At 39.4% G+C, this 24,661-nt stretch overlaps 1 protein-coding gene across 1 annotated transcript in view; it reads left to right on the top strand.

Moving 5' to 3' along the window:
• MEGF9 (multiple EGF like domains 9) overlaps nucleotides 1–24,661 on the top strand; it is a 114,021-nt gene that overhangs the window by 78,802 nt on the left and 10,558 nt on the right. The window contains exons 3-4 of the mRNA XM_002720506.5: nucleotides 9,050–9,189; nucleotides 21,840–21,983. Of these exons, the coding sequence (XP_002720552.1) occupies nucleotides 9,050–9,189; nucleotides 21,840–21,983 (284 nt within the window). The remainder of the gene's footprint in view (nucleotides 1–9,049; nucleotides 9,190–21,839; nucleotides 21,984–24,661) is intronic.

The following is a 24,661-nucleotide window of genomic DNA, read 5'->3' as shown; positions in this document are numbered from 1 at the left end:
TAATCCATAAACTGTACTTTGGAAATTTATATTTACTAAATAAAAGTTAAAAAAAATTGAGTCAGTTCATGTTACTGAAGCAGGTACCAACTGGGGATGTTAAAAGTATTAACATTTTACTATATATAGAGCTCCTACTATTTGGAAGGCACTTAAATACAAATATATATAATTCTAGTTAGTTATCACAATATTTTGGAACAGAGATTATTCTTATTTTTCCAATGTGAAAGCTTGTTCAATACTCAAACTGCTAAAAAGTAATGAAGCTGAGACTTAAGAACATCATAGAATTCTTCAAAAATTATATTAAGTAATGCATTGTGGAGGGTCACTGTGGGGCACTGGGAAAGTCCCTAGCTAAGGGTGGGGCAAACCCCCCCAGCTCCGCCCAGACAGGCAATTACCTGAACACCTATTGGATTGAAGAGCACACCCAGACTCTAAGGGTTATAGTCTGTGTTGTAGCAGTTAGCCTCTGACTGTTGTTATCTTATAGCCTGTGCAGTAAATCTAACCCTGCTCACTCTGTGCTGGTGAATTCTTTTACCACCCGTGACGCCAGCCTACCATTGGTCACTTCCTGTGATATAAAATGTGCTATGTTTTTTGTAACCCCATAGTAGAAACTCAATAAATGTTAATATTGCCTCCTGACTACTCTACCCCTCAAAGGGTTCAGAAGTTCTGTATAAAGGATTTAGTCTTCAACATTGTCAGTACCAGCATTTCATGTTAAGCAGATTTTTGTTTGCTAATCTGGAAACTAAGTCACCACTTACACTGTTATTTCTGTGCAGAAATGAATTATAAGTTCTAAGCACTTCAAGTTAATTTTTGGAACATAGCATGTGTACAGATCAGGTGTTAATAATTAGTTTCATTAAGCAAATCTTATATAATAGTTATAAAAATGCAAATATTAACACAGATGAGATGCAACTTCTTCATAAGATGATACCTGGACCTATTGTTTTGTCTCTACATTTCCTCCTTTCAAAATGACAGAATTTCTATCAAATAATGGAATAATTGTGTGTGCTTGAAAATTCTTAGTGCTGTATTTCTTCTGTTAAAAAAAAGTGAAGGAAGTGAGGAATAACTTTCTTAGTTGTACTGTTAACCTTCCCAAGTTATGCATCTGAAAATGAGACACATTTTGTTTTGTTTTGTTTTTGCCTTTAAGTTTTACTTTGACTTTTTGAATAGCTTTTAAATTTGATTTTGGTAAACTCAGCTGTGAGAAATATTTTTGTACTTAGGCAATATTCTTTTTCAGTATTTTGAATTTCTGTCTGAATATGGATTTTCTCTGAACATATTTTAGACTCTTTGCCCTAAAAAATACAAGGAATGTTTAGTATAATAGCCCAATGTTTCCAACAAGAAAGCTTTCCTTTTTTTCCTCTAGAAAAGGCGCTTTGGTCATTGCATAATGGTCTTTTCTGTAACTGTAGAGAGACAGAGCAACACTGAGCGCAGACAGGCTTCTGCCAAAGCGTCCAATCATTGAGTTTTTTCATAACAAAAAAGGAGAAGCTGTTTTTTCCATACTTTTACAAAACTACCATCCAAATATGAAATTAAGAATTATTGATAGCTTTTCATTTTGTTTATCTTCCCATGTAAAACCTTTCTAATTGGAAAAACTTTCTCTAGATACATTTTGGAATTTTTAAAAATATATTGAAAGGGCTTATGATCAACCATTTTCTCTTGATTTCAGACTCTGTTTTAACAGTAATGTTTTTAAAAGATGTATTTATTTATTTATTTATTTGAAAGTCAGAGTTACATAGAGAGAGGAGAAGCAGAGAGAGAGAGCGAGAAAGAGAGAGAGAGAGGTCTTCTATCCACTGGTTCACTCCCCAGATGGCCACAATGGCCAGAGCTATGCTGATCCAAAGCCAGGAGCCAGGAGCTTCTTCCAGGTCTCCTACGTGGGTGCAGGGGACAAGGAGTTGGGCCATCTTCCACTGCTATCCCAGGCCATACCAGAGAGCTGGATCGGAAGTGGAGCATCCAGGACTCGAACTGATGCCCATATGGGATGTCGGCACTTCAGGCCAGGGCGTTAACCCTCTGTGCCACAGCACTGGCCTCTTTAACAGTAATTTAAAACTCTTCCCAGACTAATTTGTTTTTAGTTACTAAAAAAGAATGGGAAGAAGAAAATTGATGAATTTATAACTTTTTTTCTTGATTCTTGTTTTGTATATGTCACAATGCCAAAATGTAGACTGAAGAATTAGGGAGAGGCTGGTGCCACAGCTCAATAGGCTAATCCTCCACCTGCGGCGCCAGCACACTGGGTTCTAGTCCCTGTCCAGGCACTGGATTCTGTCCTGGTTGGCCCTCTTCCAAGCCAGCTCTCTGCTGTGGCCTGGGAGTGCAGTGGAGGATGGCGCAAGTGCTTGGGCCCTGCACCCGCATGGGAGACCAGGAGAAGCACCTGGCTCCTGCCTTCGGATCAGCGCGGTGCGCCGGCCGCAGCGCGCTGGCCGCAGCGGCCATTGGAGGGTGAACCAACGGCAAAGGAAGACCTTTCTATCTGTCTCTCTCTCTCACTGTCCACTCTGCCTGTCAAAAAAAAAAAAAAAAAAATAGAATAAGGGAGAAGGAAAAGCAAGGCCCCTGGATGACCACACATGAATTAATGTCCCCCAATAAGAGCTATATCTTTTTAGTTCTGTAGTGCTTGAGTTGCAGTTAATAATATGATGTCTAAAATTATACAAATATACATAATTTATATCTTGTAAGTCTCAGGAAGAGACTTTTTTGTAACAAAAACATACATGATATCTGACAATTTAGCGATAAATTCAATCATTAGCTGTTGGTGTGAAAGCATTTAAGGTCTAACTGGCTTTGATTCCTCCTAATGTAGGATTCTGTAGACCCTTTCCCTTCTCAATTAAAAAGTTTTCTTTCTGAAAACTCTGTGTTCATAATGTGCTCTCTTTTCTTCACCATACTTTTGCTCCAAACTAATAATCGTCCCTTAATTCCTTATCATTTAAAAAAAGGTTTTGAACAGAGTTTTAAAGGAAAACGATTTAGAGTCTTCTTTATCTTTACCTACTGGGAATTCACTCCTCTTCTTAAAGTTCTCAGAAAGAAAAATCAAGACGAGAATCACTGTCATCATCTGAACAATTGCTTTCGTTTCTGAGTAAGGAGTGTGTGCCGGACGCCATGTTGCATACCCTGAGTATTCGTTCTCACAGTAACCCTACAAAGGTTGATAGAACTGTCTTCATTGTACTAATGGACATACAGAGGATACAAGAGATAAATGCTTTGTGCCACCTAGTCACCAGTACGGCTGGTGTATGAACTGAGGTTTCTTTGTCCGTATAGACTATGTTTTTTTTCTCATAAATGCTGATACTTCCCTTCTTGAATTCCACCCTTCTGATTAATCAATGTGATTCTAAAATAATGGAAATTCCAAAGATTCTCCACCCATTCATCTTAGAACAGAATCTTTAAAAAGACACTTGGCTAGCATTTGTCTGATGTAAGTATGTACTGTATCTTTAGATGATATATTATTGAATTTTCTTTTGAAAAGTTAATAAGTATTCATAGTAGGAAATACATTATTTGTTTATATTTGCACTAAGAAATAATTTATTTAAGTGTTAAAACCTTGCAATAGTTGTTCACATCCATGACTGTGTAAATTTTATAAGCATTAATGGCACAAGAAATCCAAAGAACCCCATTTGAGATACTTTAAGAAAAGTATATGATATACTTAGTCAAACTTAGTGTACACAATGCTTATGCTTTCTTTATGAATAATTCAATATTCTTCTTTCTGATATAACTGTCTACATTATAGTACCTTAATAGCAACTCATGTCTTTTGGAAGTGACACAAATTGAGCAAATTCGATCTTAACTTCTTTGTTGTCTGATCTCAGTAGTATTGATTTCTGATTTCTATTCAGTCTCTAGTTCTGTTCCCTTATCTGCAAACTTGAAGCTATGGGTTTTAGGTTCTTTCATTTCAAATCTATGGGTAAGCAAAGTGGTCTGTTAACAGGCCTTTAATTTTTTTTTTTTGTTTTATTGCATTTATATCATTGACCTTTGCTTCAGAAAGTATTCAACAGTCTTTAACAGGGAAAGACCATGAAAGAGGGTGTTGTAAAGGCTTTATTCTGTAAAAGAAGTCACACAGGCAAAGCTTTATATTCGCTGAGTGATTTAATTCTTCTACATGCAGAAATTGGCCATCAGCCATGAGTAACATGATGAAAAAGCACTTCTAGTGCAGCCCCACAACCAAATTTCCCCACTTGTTCTATATATTTAAAAAGAGACAGAGAGAGGGAAGAAGGGAGGGAGGGAGGGCGAGAACCTGTTTTCCTGTTGTTTTAAAATCTACCCAGGAAAAAGTGAAACAGTGCAATCTGGACTCAGTTCATCTGCTTTATCAGAACTTATGGAGATGACATTTTTTAAATCAGCAATTAAGGAGTGATTTTCCAGGGATAAAGATGCCTGTTTAAATCAGTATTTTGAGGGCCAAGAGCAGAATTATGAAGTAGGAGTAGTATCTATTTTGGGAACATGGTTATGTTATGGTTATGAGATGTCGTTAAGTGCTTATGTATTCCAAGGTAATACCTTTCTCTTACAATTGGTGGGGTTAGGCAGACACCATCATTAAAAGTAACTGTTTATTCTTTTGTATACTGAATGATCTAATGTTTTAGAGGAATGAGGAAAAAGCATGTTTTGACTACTAATATTTCAAAAGACTTAGAAATTGGCCAATGAAGTATTAGCCATTCTTCAAAAGGTATCTTATATCCTTTGTAATTTTCTAACAGTATAGACTTAAAATGACTGCTTCCTTCTTGTTGAGTCATAAGATATTCCTGAATTTCATATGTGATAAACGCAGATTTACTTTGCTAGATCAGTAAGTATCTTGGTGTATACTTGTATAAGACTCTGTGTGTGTGTGTGTGTGTGTGTGTGTGGCATTTCTTTTCTTTTTTAAAAGTTATTTAAAAGATATGCTGATAGTGTGAGTTTCCATTGTATTTTTTTAAAAAAAATGCTCACCTTCTACACTATGAACAGTATAACTTTTAATTATGCTGTAACTATGCATCAGAATTTTAGAACTTGTATTTCTGAAAATCTTGGATTTTTTATTATTTTATTTGAGAGGCAGACAGACACAGAGAGATATATCCAGAGAGAAAGAGAGAAAGAGGAAAAGAGAGGCAGAGAAAGAGAACTCCCATTTCTATCTCCTAGCAGTCTTTAGGTGCCTACAATTCAATTCAGGCCAGCGCCGCAGCACAATAGGCTAATCCTCCACCTTGTGGCACCGGCACACCGGGTTCTAGTCCCGGTCGGGGCGCCGGATTCTGTTCCGGTTGCCCCTCTTCCAGGCCAGCTCTCTGCTGTGGCCCGGGAGGGCAGTGGAGGATGGCCCAAGTGCTTGGGCCCTGCACCCCATGGGAGAACAGGAAGACTGGAAGAGGAGCAACTGGGACTAGAACCCGGCACCCATATGGGATGCCGGTGCTGCAGGTGGAAGATTAACCAAGTGAGCCACGGCGCTGGCCCGATAGGTGATTTCTTAGCATACAAGGGTTTGAGAAATGGTAATTATTATTTACATGATCCTAGGCTCCTTTCCTTTCTGGACTGGTTTTATTTGAGGAAAGTCCTAAGAATATTCCATGAAGAACTGTTTTTCTACTCTTTTTTGATATCCCCTGACATATTACTGAGAAACAAGATATGTGGGAGAGAGAAGTAGATTTCAGCTTTAACTGCTCAAAATAGATTTTTTTGGGACAGAGAGCAAAATTCCGACTATTTAGCCCAGGGACTGATGAACAAAGAAGCATATCTCAAAGTCAAAAGAATAATCCTTGGCCGGCGCCGGGGCTCAATAGGCTAATCCTCCACCTAGCGGCGCCAGCCACACCGGGTTCTAGTCCCGGTCGGGGCGCCCGATTCTGTCCCAGTTGCCCCTCTTCCAGGCCAGCTCTCTGCTGTGGCCCGGGAGTGCAGTGGAGGATGGCCCAGGTCCCTGGGCCCTGCACCTGCATGGGAGACCAGGAGAAGCACCTGGCTCCTGGCTTCGGATCAGTGCGACGCTCTGGCCGCAGCGCTCCGGCCACGGCAGCCATTGGAGGGTGAACCAATAGTAAAAGGAAGACCTTTCTCTCTCTCTCTCTCTCACTGTCCACTCTGCCTGTCAAAAAAAAAAAAAAAAATCCTTAGTTTTTTATTCTACAAGTAGCACTCAAATGGTTGAAAGTTGCTCTACTTTCATTTTGCAAAATTCAGTTCAGAGTTCCAATAACACTCAAATTTAGAATTTCTATTTTTATTACAGAAATAGAAGTAAAGGGAAGTGATAGGGGATTGTTTTTGCTGGTATGCACAGAGGTGTGTAACTGTTAACAATTTTAGCTTGAACTCTTAAACTAAAATTAACAACCCCACAGGGACTAATTAGGAGCTGAATCTCCAAAAACATTGTTTTGATAAGCAGTTCTAACTTAAATTGTCTCCCATCCAATATGGTACCAAAATCTACTCAGATGGTGAAATTTAACATTTTGAGGTCCAGAATGAGCATGTAAAGTAGAAGTACACTAGCTTTTCTGATAATAGTCATTAGTGTTATCTTTCACTTTTTTAAAACTTTCCTAATCTTAATTTTAAAATTGTTTTTATATTGATTGAGTACTTATCCAGCATTTATTAAGTGCCAGACATTATGCCTGACTCTGAGGATACCAAGATATGGTCCCTGGACTCAGGAAACTTCCATAGTAAGGTATAACACATGAAACAATTCATTGTAGTATATGATTCCTATACTTGTGCTTGGTCTTGAGCATGAGAATAAAGCTGCCTACTATGGCCTTTGTTTCAAGCCTTGTATAACCTAACTATAAAAACAAGACTTTTTTTTTTTTTTTTTTTGACAGGCAGATTTAAACAGTGAGAGAGAGAGACAGAGAGAAAGGTCTTCCTTCCACTGATTCACCCTCCAAATGGCTGCTACAGCTGGCGCTGCGCCAATCTGAAGCCAAGAGCCAGGTGCTTCCTCCTTGCAGGGGCCCAAGCACTTGGGCCATCCTCCACTGCACTCCCGGGCCACAGCAGAGAGTTGGACTGGAAGAGGAGTAATTGGGACAGAATCCAGCACCCCAGTCGGGACTAGAACCCGGGGTGCCGGCGCCACAGGCGGAGGATTAGCCAAGTGAGCTGCAGCACCGGCCTAAAAACAAGACTTATGAACATGAAAGAATACAGAGCAGATCACAATTAGGATCAAAATGTTTGATGCAGAAAATGTGAAGTTAGGAAGCCAGAAGATCTCTATGAAGCAGTTAGAGAAAGAAGAGCCTTGAAAGCAGGAAAGATTTTTTGGAGATAAACAGAAGAAAAGGCATTTATAATAGAAATGATTATAGGAGAGATAATAATACCAAGAGGTATCTTGAAAGAAATTTTGACAGAAATTGGTGATTTATTGAGTATGAATGAATGATCATGCAACCATGGAGTATAGAGTGAAAGAAATTGAAAATAACATCAAAGGTTTAAAATTAAAGATTACAAAGAGATAGTATAATTGATACAAGGGATATCCAAGAAAAAGTATAAATAGGAAAGATGGGTTATTAAATAAAATATTTTTCTTACTTTAGAATTTTAATCTGTATTTATTTGGGAAGGGCTAGAATCTAGAACTTTTATATGGATTTAGACCAGAAAGCAATAGGAATCTCCACTATAGGTATATTTACTTAATTATGAATTCTATCTTAATTAATTACCAGAACTATAGTTTAATTATACATTTGACCCAAAGAAGAGAATTCTGTTAAGCTTCTAGCATTGTCATGGGTAGCTAACATAGTCATTATGATCTTGATCTTTTTTTAAAGAAAAAAACATTTATTTTTATTTATTTGAAAGACAGAGTTAGAGAGAGAGAGAGAATCTTCCATCCTATGACTCATTCCTCAAATGGCCACAACAGCTAGGCTGAGCCACACTGAGCCAGGAGCAGGAGCTTCCTCTGAGTCTCACACGTGGGTACAGCGGCCCACACACTTGGGCCGTTGTCCGCTGCTTCCCCAGGTGTATTAATGGGGAGCTGGATTGGAAGTGGAGCAGCCAGGACTCCAACCTGTGCCTATATGGGATGCCGGCATTACAGGCAGCAGCTTAACCCACTATACCACAACGCCGGCCCCAAGATCTTGGTCTTTATATTCTGCAGCCAAAAGCTAGGATGGGTGAAGGGTGAGGGTGTTCCTTGTTTTCTACAGACTGGGAGATGTCAATGGAGCTGAAAGATAATCCAGCAATGAAATAACTTCACTGCAAGTTTTGTGTCCCACAGCTTAGTAAACAAAGATTTCTAAGCATTGGGAACTCAATGAATCTTTTATTATTTGTTTTAGACTACCCAAATTCAAAAGATTAAATTGTCGAAATTATTAGTATTAGTACCATGTTAGCCAAATTATATAGTCATGAAGTTTTTCAACTTACAATTCAAAGTAAAAATCACTCAATACTTCTAGTAACTAGAATCTAGTTGAAACTCTGCTATGTTAAGGTCATCTATAATGGAGGAATTGGTGTTTAGTCTAGTGGTTAAGATGCCATTTCAGAGTGCCTGGATTTGTAATTCCCAGCTCTAGCTTCTAACTCCAGCTTCCTGCTAAGGCATTAGAAGGGAGCAGTGATGATTCAATTAATTATGTTCCTGCTACCCATGTAGGGGACCTGGATTGCATTACCACTTTTGACCATGGCCTGGCCCCAGCCTTTGTGGACATTTAAAGAATGAATCAGTAAATGAAAGTTTGCATTTCTCTCTCTCTGTCTCTCCCTGCCTCCTCTGTCCCTCCCTCTCGCCCTCCTCTCTTCCTCCCTCTCAAATAAATACTTTGTAAAAAGATCATCTATATTGGAATGTTAGGCAATAAAACTTTCAAACTAATTTACTTTTGTTCCTTGTCTTTGCTTTTGTTTGCAGTTCTGGGAATTGCCAGTGCAAAGTGGGTGTCACCGGCTCTACATGTGACCAGTGCCAGGATGGATATTACAATTTCACGAAGAATGGCTGTTTGCCCTGCCAGTGCAATAACCGATCCGTCAGTTGTAATGCCCTCACAGGTACATGCTTTCCTTCATTTTGTTGTGTAATTTTTCCACTGTACTTTTCATTGTAAAGTCTTCCAGCTGTCAGTGTATTCTTCCTCAATAGTATGTAAGGGCTTTTCTTTTCTCAGTAGAATATAATAGATCACAGCAAGCCAAACTACTGTTTCACCCACTTGAAAAAAATGCACAAATTTAAAGTCATACTATTTGGATAGCTATGGAAGCAAGGAGAACTACGTTAACTACAACTCCAGAAATGGTGGGAAGCTGGAGCTCTTCCTGGTAAACTGAGGATCACTAGCCATTTTCTTCCAGGGGACATTTGTGTCGCTCCCCCTCTTCGTGGAGGAACGACACAGGACCCTGCGCTGTTCTTTTGTCTGCTCGGCCCTCCCCGGGTTTGCTGCTGGTTCTTCCTGGCTTGGCTGCCGTCCCTCCACCTCCGTGGAGGGGCGGGCCCCCTGCCACTTTCCCCACTTTCACAGGGGAGCGGCACACTGCCAGCCGGCTCTCTCGGGGGCGGCTCAGATGTTCCTCAGGTGTTCCTGGTGCATGTTGTCTCTCTCCTCCTTTATAGTCCTCTTCCACCAATCCCAACTCTGCTACCCACACGCCGAGTACGCTGCTCTCCTCCAATCAGGAGCAGGTCCTGCTGTTTATTGGTTGAACTGGAGGCAGCTGTGTAGAAGCTGTTTCCTCCTCTCCCAGCGCCATATTGTGGGAGAGCAGATGCATAGAATAAGTCTTAATTTCAGTAACAGTCTAATCTCAGTTGCTCCCCACAATTTGTTGATTCTTAATAAAAGCTAAGGAACAGACTTAGCCCAAGCAAAATAATTATTTTTTCTTAAGAAAGATACAAAGAGAACTTTTTGCGGTTATTTTTGATTTGCATGATAGCTGCAAAGTAGAAGAACCTTAAATATAAGGTTAGCTTTCCCATGGGGTTTTAGTTGACCATGCAGAAGATGGACTGGGCCAGAAAAGTAGAAAGAAATCTCTCAGTTTTGAGCCAAAGAGACAAAAATTCCTTTAGAGAGAACTTCTATACCATACAACTCTCTTTTCTCCCTCCCTCCCTCCCTCCCTCCCTTCCTTCCTTCCTTCCTTCCTTCCTTCCTTCCTTCCTTTATTTGAAAGTCAGAGTTACAGAGAGAGAGAGAGAGAGAGAGAGAGAGAGAGAGAGAGAGGGAAACCGAGAAATCTTTCATCTGCTGGTTCACTCCCTAAATTGCCACAACAAGCCAGGGCTGGTTCAGACTGGAGCCAGGAGCTTCTGGGTCTCCCATGTGGGTACAGTGGTCCAAGGATTTGAGCCATCCTCCACTGCTTTCCCATGTGCATTAGCAGAGAGCTGGATCAAAAGTAGAGCATCCTGGACATGAACCAAGCCCATATGGGATGCTGGCACTGCAGGCAGCAGCTTAACACACCATGCCACAGCCCCAGCCATCTCTCTTTTAAGGTGTTGCTGAACTCTGAAGGTGCGTGGAGTGGAACCTAGGTTGAACCAAAGGCCTGTACTGAATTTCAGGCTTTTAGGGCTGTGTAGATACAGGCCCACTAGGCTCTCAGTCAAAAACCATGGAGGGCTGTGACCAAGAAATAATGATGAACCAGAGATGAACTGACTTACACTAAAATTGCAGTGCTTCGTAAACCCACCTCAATTACTGATTGGACTGAAGTGATCCTCTCATGGTAGCTACCTAACAGAGGAAAGGAAGAGCTCTCTCTGGTTCTTATATACCATGCCTGTCATTCAGTCAAAAATGCTATACAATGGGAAGACAAGAAAATATGACAAATAATAAACAGAAGAAAGAAGCAATGAAAGCAGAACCATAGATGATCCAGGTTTAGGTTTAGCATACCAAGACTTTAAAATTAGTATTTTATGAAAATGGAAGAGGGTCCAGCACTGTGGTGCAGTGGGAAAAGGCACTGCCACTTGCAATACTGGTACCCCATATCAGAGTGCCAGTTCAAGTCCCAGCTGCTCTGCTTGCAATCCAGCTTCCTGCTAGTACACCCGGGAAAGCAGCAGACAATGGATGATGGCTCAAGTGCTTGGGCCCCATATGGGACACCTAGCTGGAGTTTCTGGCTCCTGGCCAGGAACCAGTGGCTGAAATATCTCTCTTTCTCTGTATCTCCTCTCTCTGTCGCTCTGCCCTTCAAATAAATAAATAATCTTAAAAAAAAAAAAAAAGAAAAGGAAACGGAGGAAAAATTTAACTCATCTGGGTTTATTAGCAGATTTTACACTGTACAGAGTGAAGTCATGGTTAATAGACTCCATTGCAGCACAATTGAAAACTGAAGCCAACATGGGTGTGGCAGTTAGGATGTCATTGGGACACCCACATTTCTTATCAGAATGCCTGTGTTCCAGTCACAGCCCTGATGCCAATTGCAGCTTCCTGTTAATGTGTACCCTGGGAGACAGCAGGTGATGGCTCAATGTTTGGCTCTCTGTCATCCATGTAGGAGACCTGGACTGAATTTTCTGGTTTCTGGCTTCTCCTTGGCATAGCTCCAGCTGTTGTAGGCATTTGGGGTGAAGCAGCAGAGGGAAGACCTCTCTGGTCTGCCTCTCCCTCTCTTTCTGTCTCTTTACCTTTCAAATAAATTAATGAATTTAAAAAACCTGAAGTGAACTGAAAGCATTTAGAGAAGAGGTAATGGAAAGACAGAGCAAGAAAGACATGTGGGAACAGCCGAAAGGTGTAACACAAATATAATTAAAGACTGAGAAAGAAACGAAAGAGGTATTGAGTCAGAGCAACATCTGAAGAGATAATGACCAAGAATTTTCCAAACTCATGAAAGACCCCAACCCACAGATTCAGAAAGCTCAGTAAACCCCAAGTGTGAAGACAAACAAGATGACATTTGGGCAAATTTAATCAAACTATTAAAAACTAAAGACAACTCAATATTCAGTTTTCCTAAATGTATGGATTAGAGATGATTCCTTGGGAATTCTTGCCACTCCAACAAAAAACATCAGGATATCTTAGTCTGACAAGTACAGATGTTTTTATGAGAATAGAATGGCAGGATATTTGAAATTGGAAGTACCCTGGAAAAGTCTGTTGAAATCTTATTTTTCATTCTAATGCTTTATAGTGAAGCAAAGTAATTTAGAAGAAATTGTGTTATTTTTTCTTTTATGTGGTCTGATCCTTGCCTGCTTGCCTGCCTGCCAGTTGTGTCTCATGCTGTTCTTATTCTTTTTTGTCTGAAAGCCCATCCCCCTGGCTTCTGTTTCTAAAACAAGCCATGTTTCCTTGTCCCTGCGTTCTCACACCTGGTCTTTCTCCTGCTTCTCCCACCTCTGTCCCCTTTGCTTTTTCTTCAGGTCTTCAATTAAAGGCTACTTCATTAGAAAGCATTTCCTGACATTCCAGGCTAAATGAAACTTCCCTTATTACATGCTTTCACATACACTTGTATTTTTTTCATAGCCCGTATCACAGTTTTATATATTTATCCATGGTCATGAGTCACGTAAGTGACTATGGTAAGGCTGATTTACTACATAAGAAGTTTCAGGAAGGCAGAAACAATATCAGTTTATTTACCAGTGTGTACATAATTGCTGATGTGGAACTCAGCACATGGTAAGTATCACCAAATGTTTGTTGAATAAATGAAACAAAATGAATGGAAAATATACAGAGGAAAGATGAGTTTCAATACTGGGTAACAGAAGGAAATCTCCATCTTACTTAGGTTAACTTGCTCCCTAGGTCTCTACAGTACCAGGAAGCAGTCTACACTGCTGGCTCTCACTCTCAGTTTTCCTTGTAGTGCTGAGGCAGCTCTCTCTCCTATCAAGCAAATGCCTCCTTGCCCTTGCTCTGGAGATGATTTAAGGCAAAGAAATCCTGTTCATGCTTATGGTTTCCAAAAGCAGCTAATGATGAAAGAAATATATGATTTCTACATTTGGAAATATAGTACAAGTGGAATCCAATATGAAGGAGTGCAAATACATGATTTAAAATTGCAATATAAATATGTTTAAAACGAGTTTTTCCTTTTATGTCAAATGAGGTTTTGTTCACTAATGCTGTGATATGGTTGCCCTCTGGTGGCCACTTACTGTGTTTTCACAGCCCTTAATTCTTCCCCTTGTAGTCTTTTTCTATGCTTTGTGTTTTAGATTTAAGCAGATTTTGAAAGTACTCTTTTTGTGGTTAAATATATTGGGATAAACATTGTGAAAAGGAATTTGTAGTAGGCATCAGAAGTCTTAAAAAAATACCTCTGAGTAATTCTATTTCTAATTATTCTGAGGAAAAAATTGATTCTACATTTTAGTATATGTGCTGCTGAAGCGAGCACTAATTCTATATTTATGAAAATCTTTATGTTCAAATATGCTCACCACAATGACACTTATAATAGTGAAAAAGTAGATAACCCAATTTCTAACAGTAGATAATTAAGTGAATAATTTTACCTTGGCAATGTATAGTTAAGAGCACAGAAAATCAAAATGACTTTGCGCTGGGAGAGTTACTTAATCTGTTTCATCTATGAATTTGAGATAATAACAGTAACTGCTTAATGGATTGTTATGAAGATTAAATACAGCATTTCTAATAGTGTCTGACTCACCATACTAAGTAAATGGTAATTATTATTATGTTGTCATTAAAATGTTGTAAAGCATTATATATAACAACATGAGAAAGTAAAATAAGCAGGGTATAAGATTGCCTTCATATAATTATTATTTTAAAAAGAAAATCCAAACTTCTAGAAAGAAAAGAATGAATAGATATTATTCAATATTTTATGAGATTTCTTAGAGTGATTTTTTCCTGTTCTCTATTCCTATGTTTTTCTAGAATTTCTTTTAATTTTTTAAAAAGATTTATTTATTTGAAAGTCAGAGTTAGAGAGAAAAGGAGAGGCAGAGAGAGAGAGAGGTCTTCCGTCTGCTGTTTCACTCCCCAGTTGGCCGCAACAGCCAGAGCTGCACTGATCCAAAGTCAGGAGCCAGGAGCTTCTTTAGGTATCCCACATGGGTACAGGGGCCCAAGGACTTGGACCATCTTCTACTGCTTTCTCAGGCCGTAGCAGAGAGCTGGATCGGAAGTGGAGCAGCTGGGTCTCAAACTGGTACCCATATGGGATGCCGGCACTACAGGCAGAGACTTTATCCACTACACCACAGCACCGGCCCTAAGAATTTCTTTGAATTAATCATGTGTTTCCCTTAAAATGGAGATTGGAGAGATGCTTTTTTAAAAAACTATAATTTTACATTCACATAGTATACTTTTTTAAAAAAGGTTTATTTATTTGTTTTTTTTTTTAATTTTTTTTAACTTTTGTTTAGTAAATATAAATTTCCAAAGTACAGTTTATGGATTACAGTGGCTTTCTACCCCCATAACTTCCCTCCCACTCGCACCCCTCCCATCTCCTGCTCCCTCTCCCATTCCATTCACATCAAGATTCATTTTCAATTCTCTTTATATACAGAAGATTGATTTAGTATATATTAAATAAAGATTTCATCAGTTTGCACTCACACAGAAACACAAAGTGTAAAATACTGTCTCAGTACTAGTTATAGCATTACTTCACATTGGACAACACATTAAGGACAGATCCCACATGAGGAGTAAGTACACAGTGACTCCTGTTGTTGACTTAACAAATTGACACTGTTGTTTATGGTGTCAGTAATCTCCCTAGGCTCTAGTCATGAGTTGCCAAGGCCATGGAAGCCTTTTGAGTTCGCCGACTTTGATCTTATTCAGAGAGGGTCATAGTCAAAGTGGAAGTTCTCTCCTCCCTTCAGAGAAAGGTACCTCCTTCTTTGATGGCCCCGTTCTTTCCACTGGGATCACTAGCAGAGATCTTTCATTTAGTTTTTTTTTTTTTTTTTTTTGCCAGAGTGTCTTGGCTTTCTTTGGGGCCGGCGCTGTGGCGCAGCAGGTTAACGTCCTGGCCTGAAGTGTTGGCATCCTATGTGGGTGCTGGTTCAAGACCCGGTTGAATCATTAAGGGGCCAGCACTGTGGTACAGTAGGCTCATCCTCGGTCTGCAGTGCCAGCATCCCATATGGGCGCCGGTTCAAGTCCCAGCTGCTCCACTTCCGATCCCGCTCTCTGCTATGGCCTGGTTTATTTATTTGAAAGGCAGAGTTACAGAGAGAGAAAGGGAGAGACAGAGAGAGATCTTCTATCCATTGGTTCATTCCCTAAATGACTAATGGCCTGGTGACCAAAGTCAGGAGCCAGGAGCTTCATTTGGATCTCCCTCATGCATAGCAGATACCCAAGCATGTGGACCATCTTTTGCTGCTTTCCTAGGTGTATTAACAGGGAGTTGTATTAGAAGTGGAGCAGCCAGGACACAAACCACTGGCAGACGATGGCTTAACCTTCTGTGCCACAATGCCAGCCCCAGTATACTTATTTTAAAAATTTAAGTCGGGGCTGGCACTGTGGCATAGCAGGTAAAACCGCTGCCTGCAGTGCTGGCATCCCATATGGTCGCCGGTTTGAGTCCTGGCTGCTCCACTTCTGATCCAGCTCTCTGCTGTGGCCTGGGAAAGCAGTAGAAGATGGCCCCAGTCCTTGGGCCCCTGCACCCGTGTGGGAGACCTGGAAGAAGCTCCTGGCTCCTGGCTTTGGATCAGTGCAGCCCTTGCCGTTGCAGCCACTTGGTGAGTGAACCAGTAGATGGAAGTCCTGTTTCTCTGCTTTTCCTTCTCTGTGTAACTCTGACTTTCAAATAAATAAACAAAACTTAAAAAAAAAAAAGAATTTAAGTCACCTTCATGTAGTTGCAGTGTGCCCTGGTGAGTAACTTGACCTCTTCAGTTTGACTGAGTTGGCTTCAAGGACTTGCTTCACCTCAGGATCTTATATATTCCTGGTTTTGTTCCTATGTAACTGGTTTTTCCTTCCCAGTCAGCTGTGCTGGATCTTCCTCAACTCTGCCATAAGCACCAGAGTGCCTCAGAGCTTGGCAAGTTTCTCTTCTCCATTTATACTTTCTCATTCAGTCCGCTGGATTTAACTTAAATGCCATCTATATTCGTGCTTCTTATCAGATTTACATTTCTCCCTGATTTCTACATTTAAATATCCAACAGAAAACTTCACTTGAATGCTTTAATTGGCATTATAAAGCTAACACATCCAAAATAATCTGTTTATATTACCCTGAAAGCTGAGCCTGCTCAAACTCTGGTGTTCATTTTGGTAACTGGCATCGTTTACCCAGTTGCTCAGTCACAGAGCCTTCCAGTCATTTTGGAGTCTTTCTTTTACTTATTACAAATATCCTACCCACCTATCAGTCCTGTCTTCAGAATCCAGCCTGACTCTGACCACTGTTCATGGCCTTTGTTGCAGCATCCTTATTGAAGCCACTATCACTCTTTCTTCTGGCCTCTCTGCCTTCTCTCCTGTCTCCCCAGCCCTCACCTCACCACAGTTCAGGCTCCACATAGCTACCATGTAAAATGTAAAACCAGATCATGTCACTCCCATGTTTAAGCTCTCCAGTGGTTCTCCACCCCTCTCGGAATACAACTTAAATTTTTTTCTATGCCTACTTGAATTTATATGTTTTTGGCACCTGCCTTTCTCTCTAACTTTATCTCCTGTTGCTCTCTCCCTTATTCACTTAGTCTCCATACTGGCCTTCCTTCAGTTTGACAGATTAGAGTTTGCCTACCACACATTTCTTCTGAAAACAAAGTGCATTGATATGTTTCTGACAAGTTTTCATATAAACTATGAAGTGACAAAACAAATTAGGAAATAAGAAAAAGGCTTTTAATAGGTGATATTGATGTTTTCAAAGTTTAGTTTTGAATTTGTTTGGAAAAAGAGCCACTTATTCCTTTCTTTGATCAGTTATTTTCTTGGTTACCCTTGCCAGATTTTTTAGGTGCTCGGGCAAGAACTCATTGTCCTTCTTCCTCCATGTTTAAAAAAAATTTTTCCCTCCATTTTGTTTTCTTTTGGTGAACTACCCTTTGTTTTAGCAAGAGAAGGTGGACTTTAAGGAAGTGTTGTTATATTTCGCACAGTTGCATGGACAGCATAATGAACAACATTAGACTTCAGCTAACTTCAACATATAATTTATCATAAAAGAAGTTCCTCAGATTCTAGATTTAAAGGAAGCTTAGATCTCATCTAGTTCAGTTTTATTAATTTATAAATTAGGAGAGGCATAAAGAACAAACATTATATTTCATGGAATAGTATTTCACCCCTTGAAGTATTTGCATTACATTAAATCATTAGCCAAAGAATTATTTTCCCATTTGGCAGATTAGAAAAGTAAAACTCAGAGAAGCTATTTGTTGAAGGTCTCACAGCTGGTGAGAGAATCAGTGGGGAGTGGCATTCAGACCTCACATTGAATCCCATACCGTTTTTCTTGTGCTGTGTTGCCTCTCAGAGAGGAGTTGTAAGCTATTTGGCTCCTACCATAGGCAGACTATAAAAGGTTCTGATCTTTGTTTTTTTATAAAAATCATTTTTTACATGAAATGTGTTTAAATTACTTGAACTCTTAATATTTTATAATGTATTAATTTTATAATGATAAAAAAATCAAGATAATAAAAAATAAAAGTGCTGCATGCATATCAGAGACAGTCTGAAAATTAGACAGATGGGGGCACTGAAAGGGTTGTTGCCCTTATTACTATCATTAACATCCTGGTGCACAATAGTAGTAACTACTACTAGCTTGTCTTTGACTTGTTAATTTATTTATTAACTTTCCCTCTGTATAACTGCTACAGGTAAATGCTATCTTTAAAGCATTATGAAAAGTGATGAGTATTTAAGAACATACAGGTTTTATTGTTGTATTGTATTCCTTTTTGCTTTTTTTTTTTTTTTTGGTGAAGATTTATTTATTTATTTGAAAGTCAGAGTTACAGAGGGAGGAAGAAAGACTTAGAGAAAGAGATTTTCCATCTGCCAGTTCATTTTCCAAAGGGCCAAAATGGCCAGGCTGAGGCCAGGAGCCACGAGCTTCAACCAGGTCTCCTACATGGATGGCAGGGGCCCAAACACTTGGGCCATCTTCTGCTGCTTTTCCCAGGCCATTAACAGACAGCTGGATCAAAAATGTAACAACCAGGACACAAACCGGCGTCCATATGGGATGCTAGCATCGAAGGCAGTGATTTTACCCGCTGTGCCACCATTTTTACTTCTGAGATAGTATATTTATTGTGTAGGGTTATTTTTTCTCATTGACTTTTCATTGCAAGGTATAGCATAAAACAAATTGAAATAAGAAATTCTTCTGCCAGAAAAAAAAAAAGCTCTTAAAATAGTCAAATATAAGTGATTTTAAGAGAGTGAAATATATTGTGATAGCCACAAAGAGCTTCAGGTCTTATCTAGAATAGTAAAAAACAAAGCCCCAAAATAATAAAACTTGTATACCAAAGGCACTGGAGGAGCCGAGTGTTAAAAGTATGTATTTTTAAAATAAGGGTAGGAGCATGACCTTGTCTTTTTCTTTTGAAAAGTCACTGGCTTGCTTTTTATTAGTTTTAACCTTTAAGCTGTTAAAGGTGGCATCAAGCAGAGAGGGTATTAAGGAACCACTTCTAATACTTCTCTTGTAAGCTCACATTTTAGGTTCTTCTTTGCAGGTAAACAGGCTCTTCACTGTTTACCAGAATGTTCCTGAATTGCAAAAATTCTTTCCATGTCTGTCCTCTGAGCATGACCTTTTCTGGTCGTATCATACACAAAAGACTTATTATTGGACATCATCTTACCCCAAACATCCAGATTCTGCTACTGAATTATTAGCTGTTTTGAGGTACTTTTATATTAAAGTTTAGTACTTTATGAAACCTTTTTCTCCTAGAAATTCTTTTCATTAAATATTTTCAATGGGGGAGAGCAGGTAGGGAAATTTTGCTGATAATGAAGATTTTGACTTTTCTAATTTTTACAGTACTGTGTTGTTTAAAATTGTTTTGTGTTTACGGCCAAAATTCAGGTTTTTTTTTTAAAGGGTTTATTTATTTATTTGAAAGACTTACACAAAGAGAGAAGGAGAGGCAGAGAGAGAGAGGTCTTCCATCCATTGGTTCACTCTCCAGTTTTCTGCAATGGCCAGAGCTGAGCCAATTCAAAGCCAGGAGCCAGGAGCTTCCTCCGGGTCTTCCCACGTGGGTGCAGGGGTCCAAGGACTTGGGCCATCCTCTACTGCTTTCCCAGGCCATAGCAGAGAGCTGGATTGGAAGCAGAGCAGCCAGGACTTGAACCAGCACCCATATGGGATGCCGGAACTGCAGGCTGTGGCTTTACCTGCTACGCCACAGCACCAGCCCCACAAAATTCAGTATCTAGTACATAGTTTTCAGTTATCTTTATTGTCACAAAGATACATAGTTAAAGCGGGATCAAGATATAAGAAGATCTTGAAAGAAATCAGTAACTGAAGTGCTTATTACCGTGTGAGTGAATATTCAGTGTTCATATGATAAACTTTTGAAGCTTCCTTTCCCAGTAAATTCATAAAGCTGGCAAGAGTTCTGTGTAGTCACTTAGAATTGGGATTTAACCTGTATGCTCATAATATTTTCATCCTTTTGGTTTTTCAAATTTTGCTCCACTGTTAGGCATTTTATTTCACAGCCTCGTTCTCCCTCCTCTTTTTTGTAAATATTTTACAAGTAAGGAAAAGAAATCAAATAAGCCTACTTATGAACATTGTTAACAGTGATCTATATTTAACTTACCTTTTACAATTTCCACATCTTCTGGATGTATGTGTAGCTTTATTCACTTCCTTTGGTAATAGTAGTTCTAAGTGTCCTATTATATGTCTTTGGCCCATAAAGAATGTGAATTACACTGGCCTTTCGCATTCCCTGTTTGCAGGTGCCACATTGCTTCAGTGTCTGTGGAACTCCTTCCTATAAAATTCCCAAGCAGTGTTATTACTATGCACGTAACTTTGCTTGCCTCTTTCCTTTGTATTTTTTTGTTAATTAATTATTTTTATTTTGGATTTAAAAGATAAAAGTCTGTGAAAAACAGTATGAAAATACCCATGTACTCACGTTCAAAATAATAAGTAGCAACATATTGGTATTTTGTTTGAAATTTATATGTGTGTATATATTAACATATGTACATATGTTAACATATATGTATTAACATATACATCTTTCCTATTTATTTACTTCCATTTTATTTGAAAGGCTGAGAGACAGGACAGAGAGAAATTTTCCATCCACTGGTTCATCCCCAAATGCCTGCAACAGCTAGGGCTGGACCAGGCAGAAGTCAGGAACCCAGAACTCAATTCAGGTCTCCCACATAGGTGAGGAACCCCAAGTACTTGACTCATCACCAGGTTATACATTAGCAGGAACCTGGACCAGAAGTAGAGGAGCCAGGACTCAGAACCAGGCCTTCTAAAATGCCATGTGGGTGCCCCAAACAGTGTCTTAACTGCCATGCCAAAAGCCCACCCCTATAGTTAAATTTTTGAAATAGAAAATTTCAGATAAAAATAAAGGACTTCTTTGTTTTTCTCCCTGGTCCCACCTTTCTCCTGCCAGAGAACTAAGCAGAGTATAAAATTCCCCTATACTCTATCAGTCCACATTTTAATGTTTTTCAAAAAGTTCTTGGAAAGTAGCATTAAATGATAAGCTAATTTTGGTGAAAATAAAGATTCTTGCATAGCTTTATCATATTCTCCATTTTCACAAATGTTTTGAAGATCTCTTATATGTATGGGCTTCAATTTTTTTATACTAAGATAAACTTATCTAAATTACAAATTTCTACTAATTTTTTTGAAATGCCCTCATATATGTATGCATCCCTCCAGTTGCTGTATTATATATCAATTTGCCTAGTATTACTTATTGTAATTTATTTTTTTAAGATTTATTTATTTACTTATTTATTTGAAATGCACAGTTACAGAGAGAGAGTGAGACCTTCCATCCACTGGCTCAATCCCCAAATGGCTGCCTGGAATGCCACCTGGGTCTCCCAAGCATGAGTGGCAAGGCCCGAGCACTTGGGCTATCTGCTGCTGCTTTCCCAGGCCCATTAGCATGGAAGTGGATCAACCAGGACTCAAACCATTCCTCATATGGGATGCTGGCATCACAGGCCAGAGGCTTAACATACTGTACCATAATACCCCAGTTTTAAAATTTTTGCAAAGTAAATGTCTAACCATTCTGTAATTTGCTTTTTCAACCAATGATGTTAAGATTTATGTATGTTCATGCAATTAACTCTAGATTGCTTATAGTATCACCACTATGAAAATGCCATGATTTATCTATCTCTCTTAATAGTTATTTATATTGTTTGTATTTATTTTTTACACATAATTTGTCTGCTTTGGGTATGTAGTCAGTCAACTGACAAAGGCCTATTGCAGCTCTAATCATGAAGCCAGCCTTTCCCTGAAGAGTTCCTAGTCTGGAAGGGAATCCAGAACTCCTAGACATGGCCAATGTAGGAATAAGGTGGGATAGGAACTGAGTCCCTGTTACTTTTTATTTTCTGGTTGACTCTTACGGCCTTTTTGTTGCTGGCATGATTTCTGAAAGTTGCTGTGGTTTCAGAGTAAATCTTTAACTTTTTAAAATAATTTCCTTCTTTTAGGTGTATGTTTAAACTGCCAGGGAAACAGTCAAGGGGATCATTGTGAAGAATGCAAAGGAGGATTTTATCAGAATCCTAATGCCACTGAAGAATGTCTTCTCTGCCCTTGTTCAGCAGTGACATCTACAGGAATTTGCACCATAAGTAAGGCCTCTCTCTAAATTTTCATTTTAAAGGGGGAGAGGGAACCAGTGAATCAGTTACTATCAACAGGTATAAATTATGTTGATAAATAAAGTTCTGGGTGCTGTAGGTGGAAGAGAGTTATCAAAACAAGGATTCCTTTCTAGCAATTCACAATACAAAATATATGTGGAATTTTAAAAAAGGGACATATGAGTTAAAAAAAAAAAGCAACATAATGAGTTAACACAAGAGCTTCAAAATCAAGCAATATTTGCTAACCTATTTCAAGGTAACATTTACTAATTATTCTTCCAGGGTACTTAGTAATGGTGTCTACAGATATATATATATATATATATATGTGCGTGCGTGTGTGTATAAAGATTATATATATGTATATAAAGATTGATTGATTGATTTTGAGAGACAGAATTACAGAGAGAGAGAGAGAGAGGTCCATCTTCCATCTGCTGGATCATTCCCCAAATGGCCACAATGGCTAGTGCTGGGCTAGATTGAAGCCAGGAGCCAGGAACTTCATCCAGTCTTCCACATGAGTAGCAGGAACTCAAACACTTGGACCATCTTCCACTGCATTTCCCAGGCCATTAACAGGGACCTGGATTGGAAGTGGAAGAGGCAGGACGAGAACCTATGCCCATATGGGATGTCAGCATCTCAGGCAGCAGCTTTACCTGCCATGCCACAATGCTGGCCCCTACAAATATATCTTACAAATACAGTTATTCTCACTTATTATCTACTGCTATGTAACCAATTATAGGTTGAGTATCTAATATCTGAAATACTTGGGACCAAGGAATGTTTTAGATTTTGTAGTATTTACATAAATATAAGATAATCAGGAATGGGACCTAAATCTAAACACAATTCATTTATGCATTTCATCTACTGAATGAAAGTACTTTTATACAATGTTTTCAATATATCTGTGTTTAACTGCAACTTGTTTCATGAGGTCAGATGTAGAATTTTCACTTAAGGTGCTATGTCAGTGCTCAGGAAATTTCGGATTTGGAAGCAATTCAGGTTTTTGAATTAGGGATGCTCAACCTGTATCTTAAAATTTAGTGACTTAAGACAATAAGCACTTATTATTTCATATGGTTTCTGCTTCCCTAGGGAGTTCTGGTTTGGATTCTTCTCCCCCTCCCTCTTTTTCTCATTACTCTTTTTTTTTTTTTTTTTTTTTTAAGATTTATTTATTTTAGCCGGCGCCGCGGCTCACTAGGCTAATCCTCCGCCTAGCGGCGCCGGCACACCGGGTTCTAGTCCCGGTTGGGGCGCCGGATTCTGTCCCGGTTGCCCTTCTTCCAGGCCAGCTCTCTGCTGTGGCCAGGGAGTGCAGTGGAGGATGGCCCAGGTGCTTGGGCCCTGCACCCCATGGGAGACCAGGAAAAGCACCTGGCTCCTGGCTCCTGCCATCGGATCAGCGCGGTGCGCCGGCCGCAGTGCGCCGGCCGCGGCAGCCATTGGACGGTGAACCAACGGCAAAGGAAGACCTTTCTCTCTGTCTCTCACTGTCCACTCTGCCTGTCAAAAAAAAAAAAAAGATTTATTTTATTTGAATGTCAGAATTACACAAAAAGAGGAGAGGCAGAGAGAGAGAGAGAGGTCTTCCATTTGATAGTTCACTCCCCAGTTGGCCGCAATGGCCGGAGCTGTGCCAATCCAAAGCCAGGAGCCAGGAGCCAGGAGCCAGGAGCCAGGAGCTTCTTCCAGGTTCCACACGGGTGCAGGGGCCCAAGGACTTGAGCCATATTCTATTGCTTTCCCAGGCCATAGCAGAGAACTGGATAGAAAGAGGTGCAGTGGGAACTAGAACTGGTGCCCATATGGGATGCCAGCACTTCAGGCCAGGGTGTTAACCTGCTGCGCCACAGTGCCAATCTCTCTCATTACCCTTTAAATAACAGCCTTATTGAGAAATAATTCATATCCCATGTATTTATTTAAAATGTACAGTTAATTTTTCTTAATACACACATGCACACATATATAATGTCGTTTAACCGTCATCACAGTCACGTTTAGAACATTTTCGTCACCTTCCCCCACTTAAAAAAAATGCAACCCTGTAACTGTTACCCTAGCAGTAAGTGATACAAGAGAGGGATTGAGGTTGTAATGCATTTGCAGCCTGGTATCTGGAATCATAGAATGCCACTTTTGAAACACTTTGTGGGTTATACATGTCTACCCAATTAACCATGGGAGGGCACTATACAAGAGTGGGAATTCCAGGAGAGCAGGGGTCATGAGGGGCCATCTTGAAAACTGGCCACCATACTTTGTAATACAAACTGATATATCCCTCTTACCAGAGGGAAGTCTGATAGATTCTTTCATTTTTCCACAGAAACTTATTGGGCACCTAGTACATGTTTGTTTTTGTGCTAGGCAAGGAATACAAAGATCATAAAATGTGATCCTTGTTCTAAAGGAGTTTGTAGTTTAGTAGAGAAAGGAAAACACATAAACAAAGCGTTAACCATAGCAAATGCTTTTATAGGATATAGTGGGACACAAAGGAAGGGAATTCTATTGTATGTGAGAATGAATGTTGGGACATAAGTCATAAAAAAGGTGACACCTGGAGGTATACACCTTATTAATTATTGCTATAAATGTGAATCCATATTAAACATTTAGGAATAATAAAGGAGGAGTACTAT

Source organism: Oryctolagus cuniculus, chromosome 1 (genome assembly GCF_964237555.1).
Source record: "Oryctolagus cuniculus chromosome 1, mOryCun1.1, whole genome shotgun sequence".
NCBI lineage: Eukaryota > Metazoa > Chordata > Mammalia > Lagomorpha > Leporidae > Oryctolagus > Oryctolagus cuniculus.
This window is presented reverse-complemented; position numbering and strand designations above follow the sequence as displayed.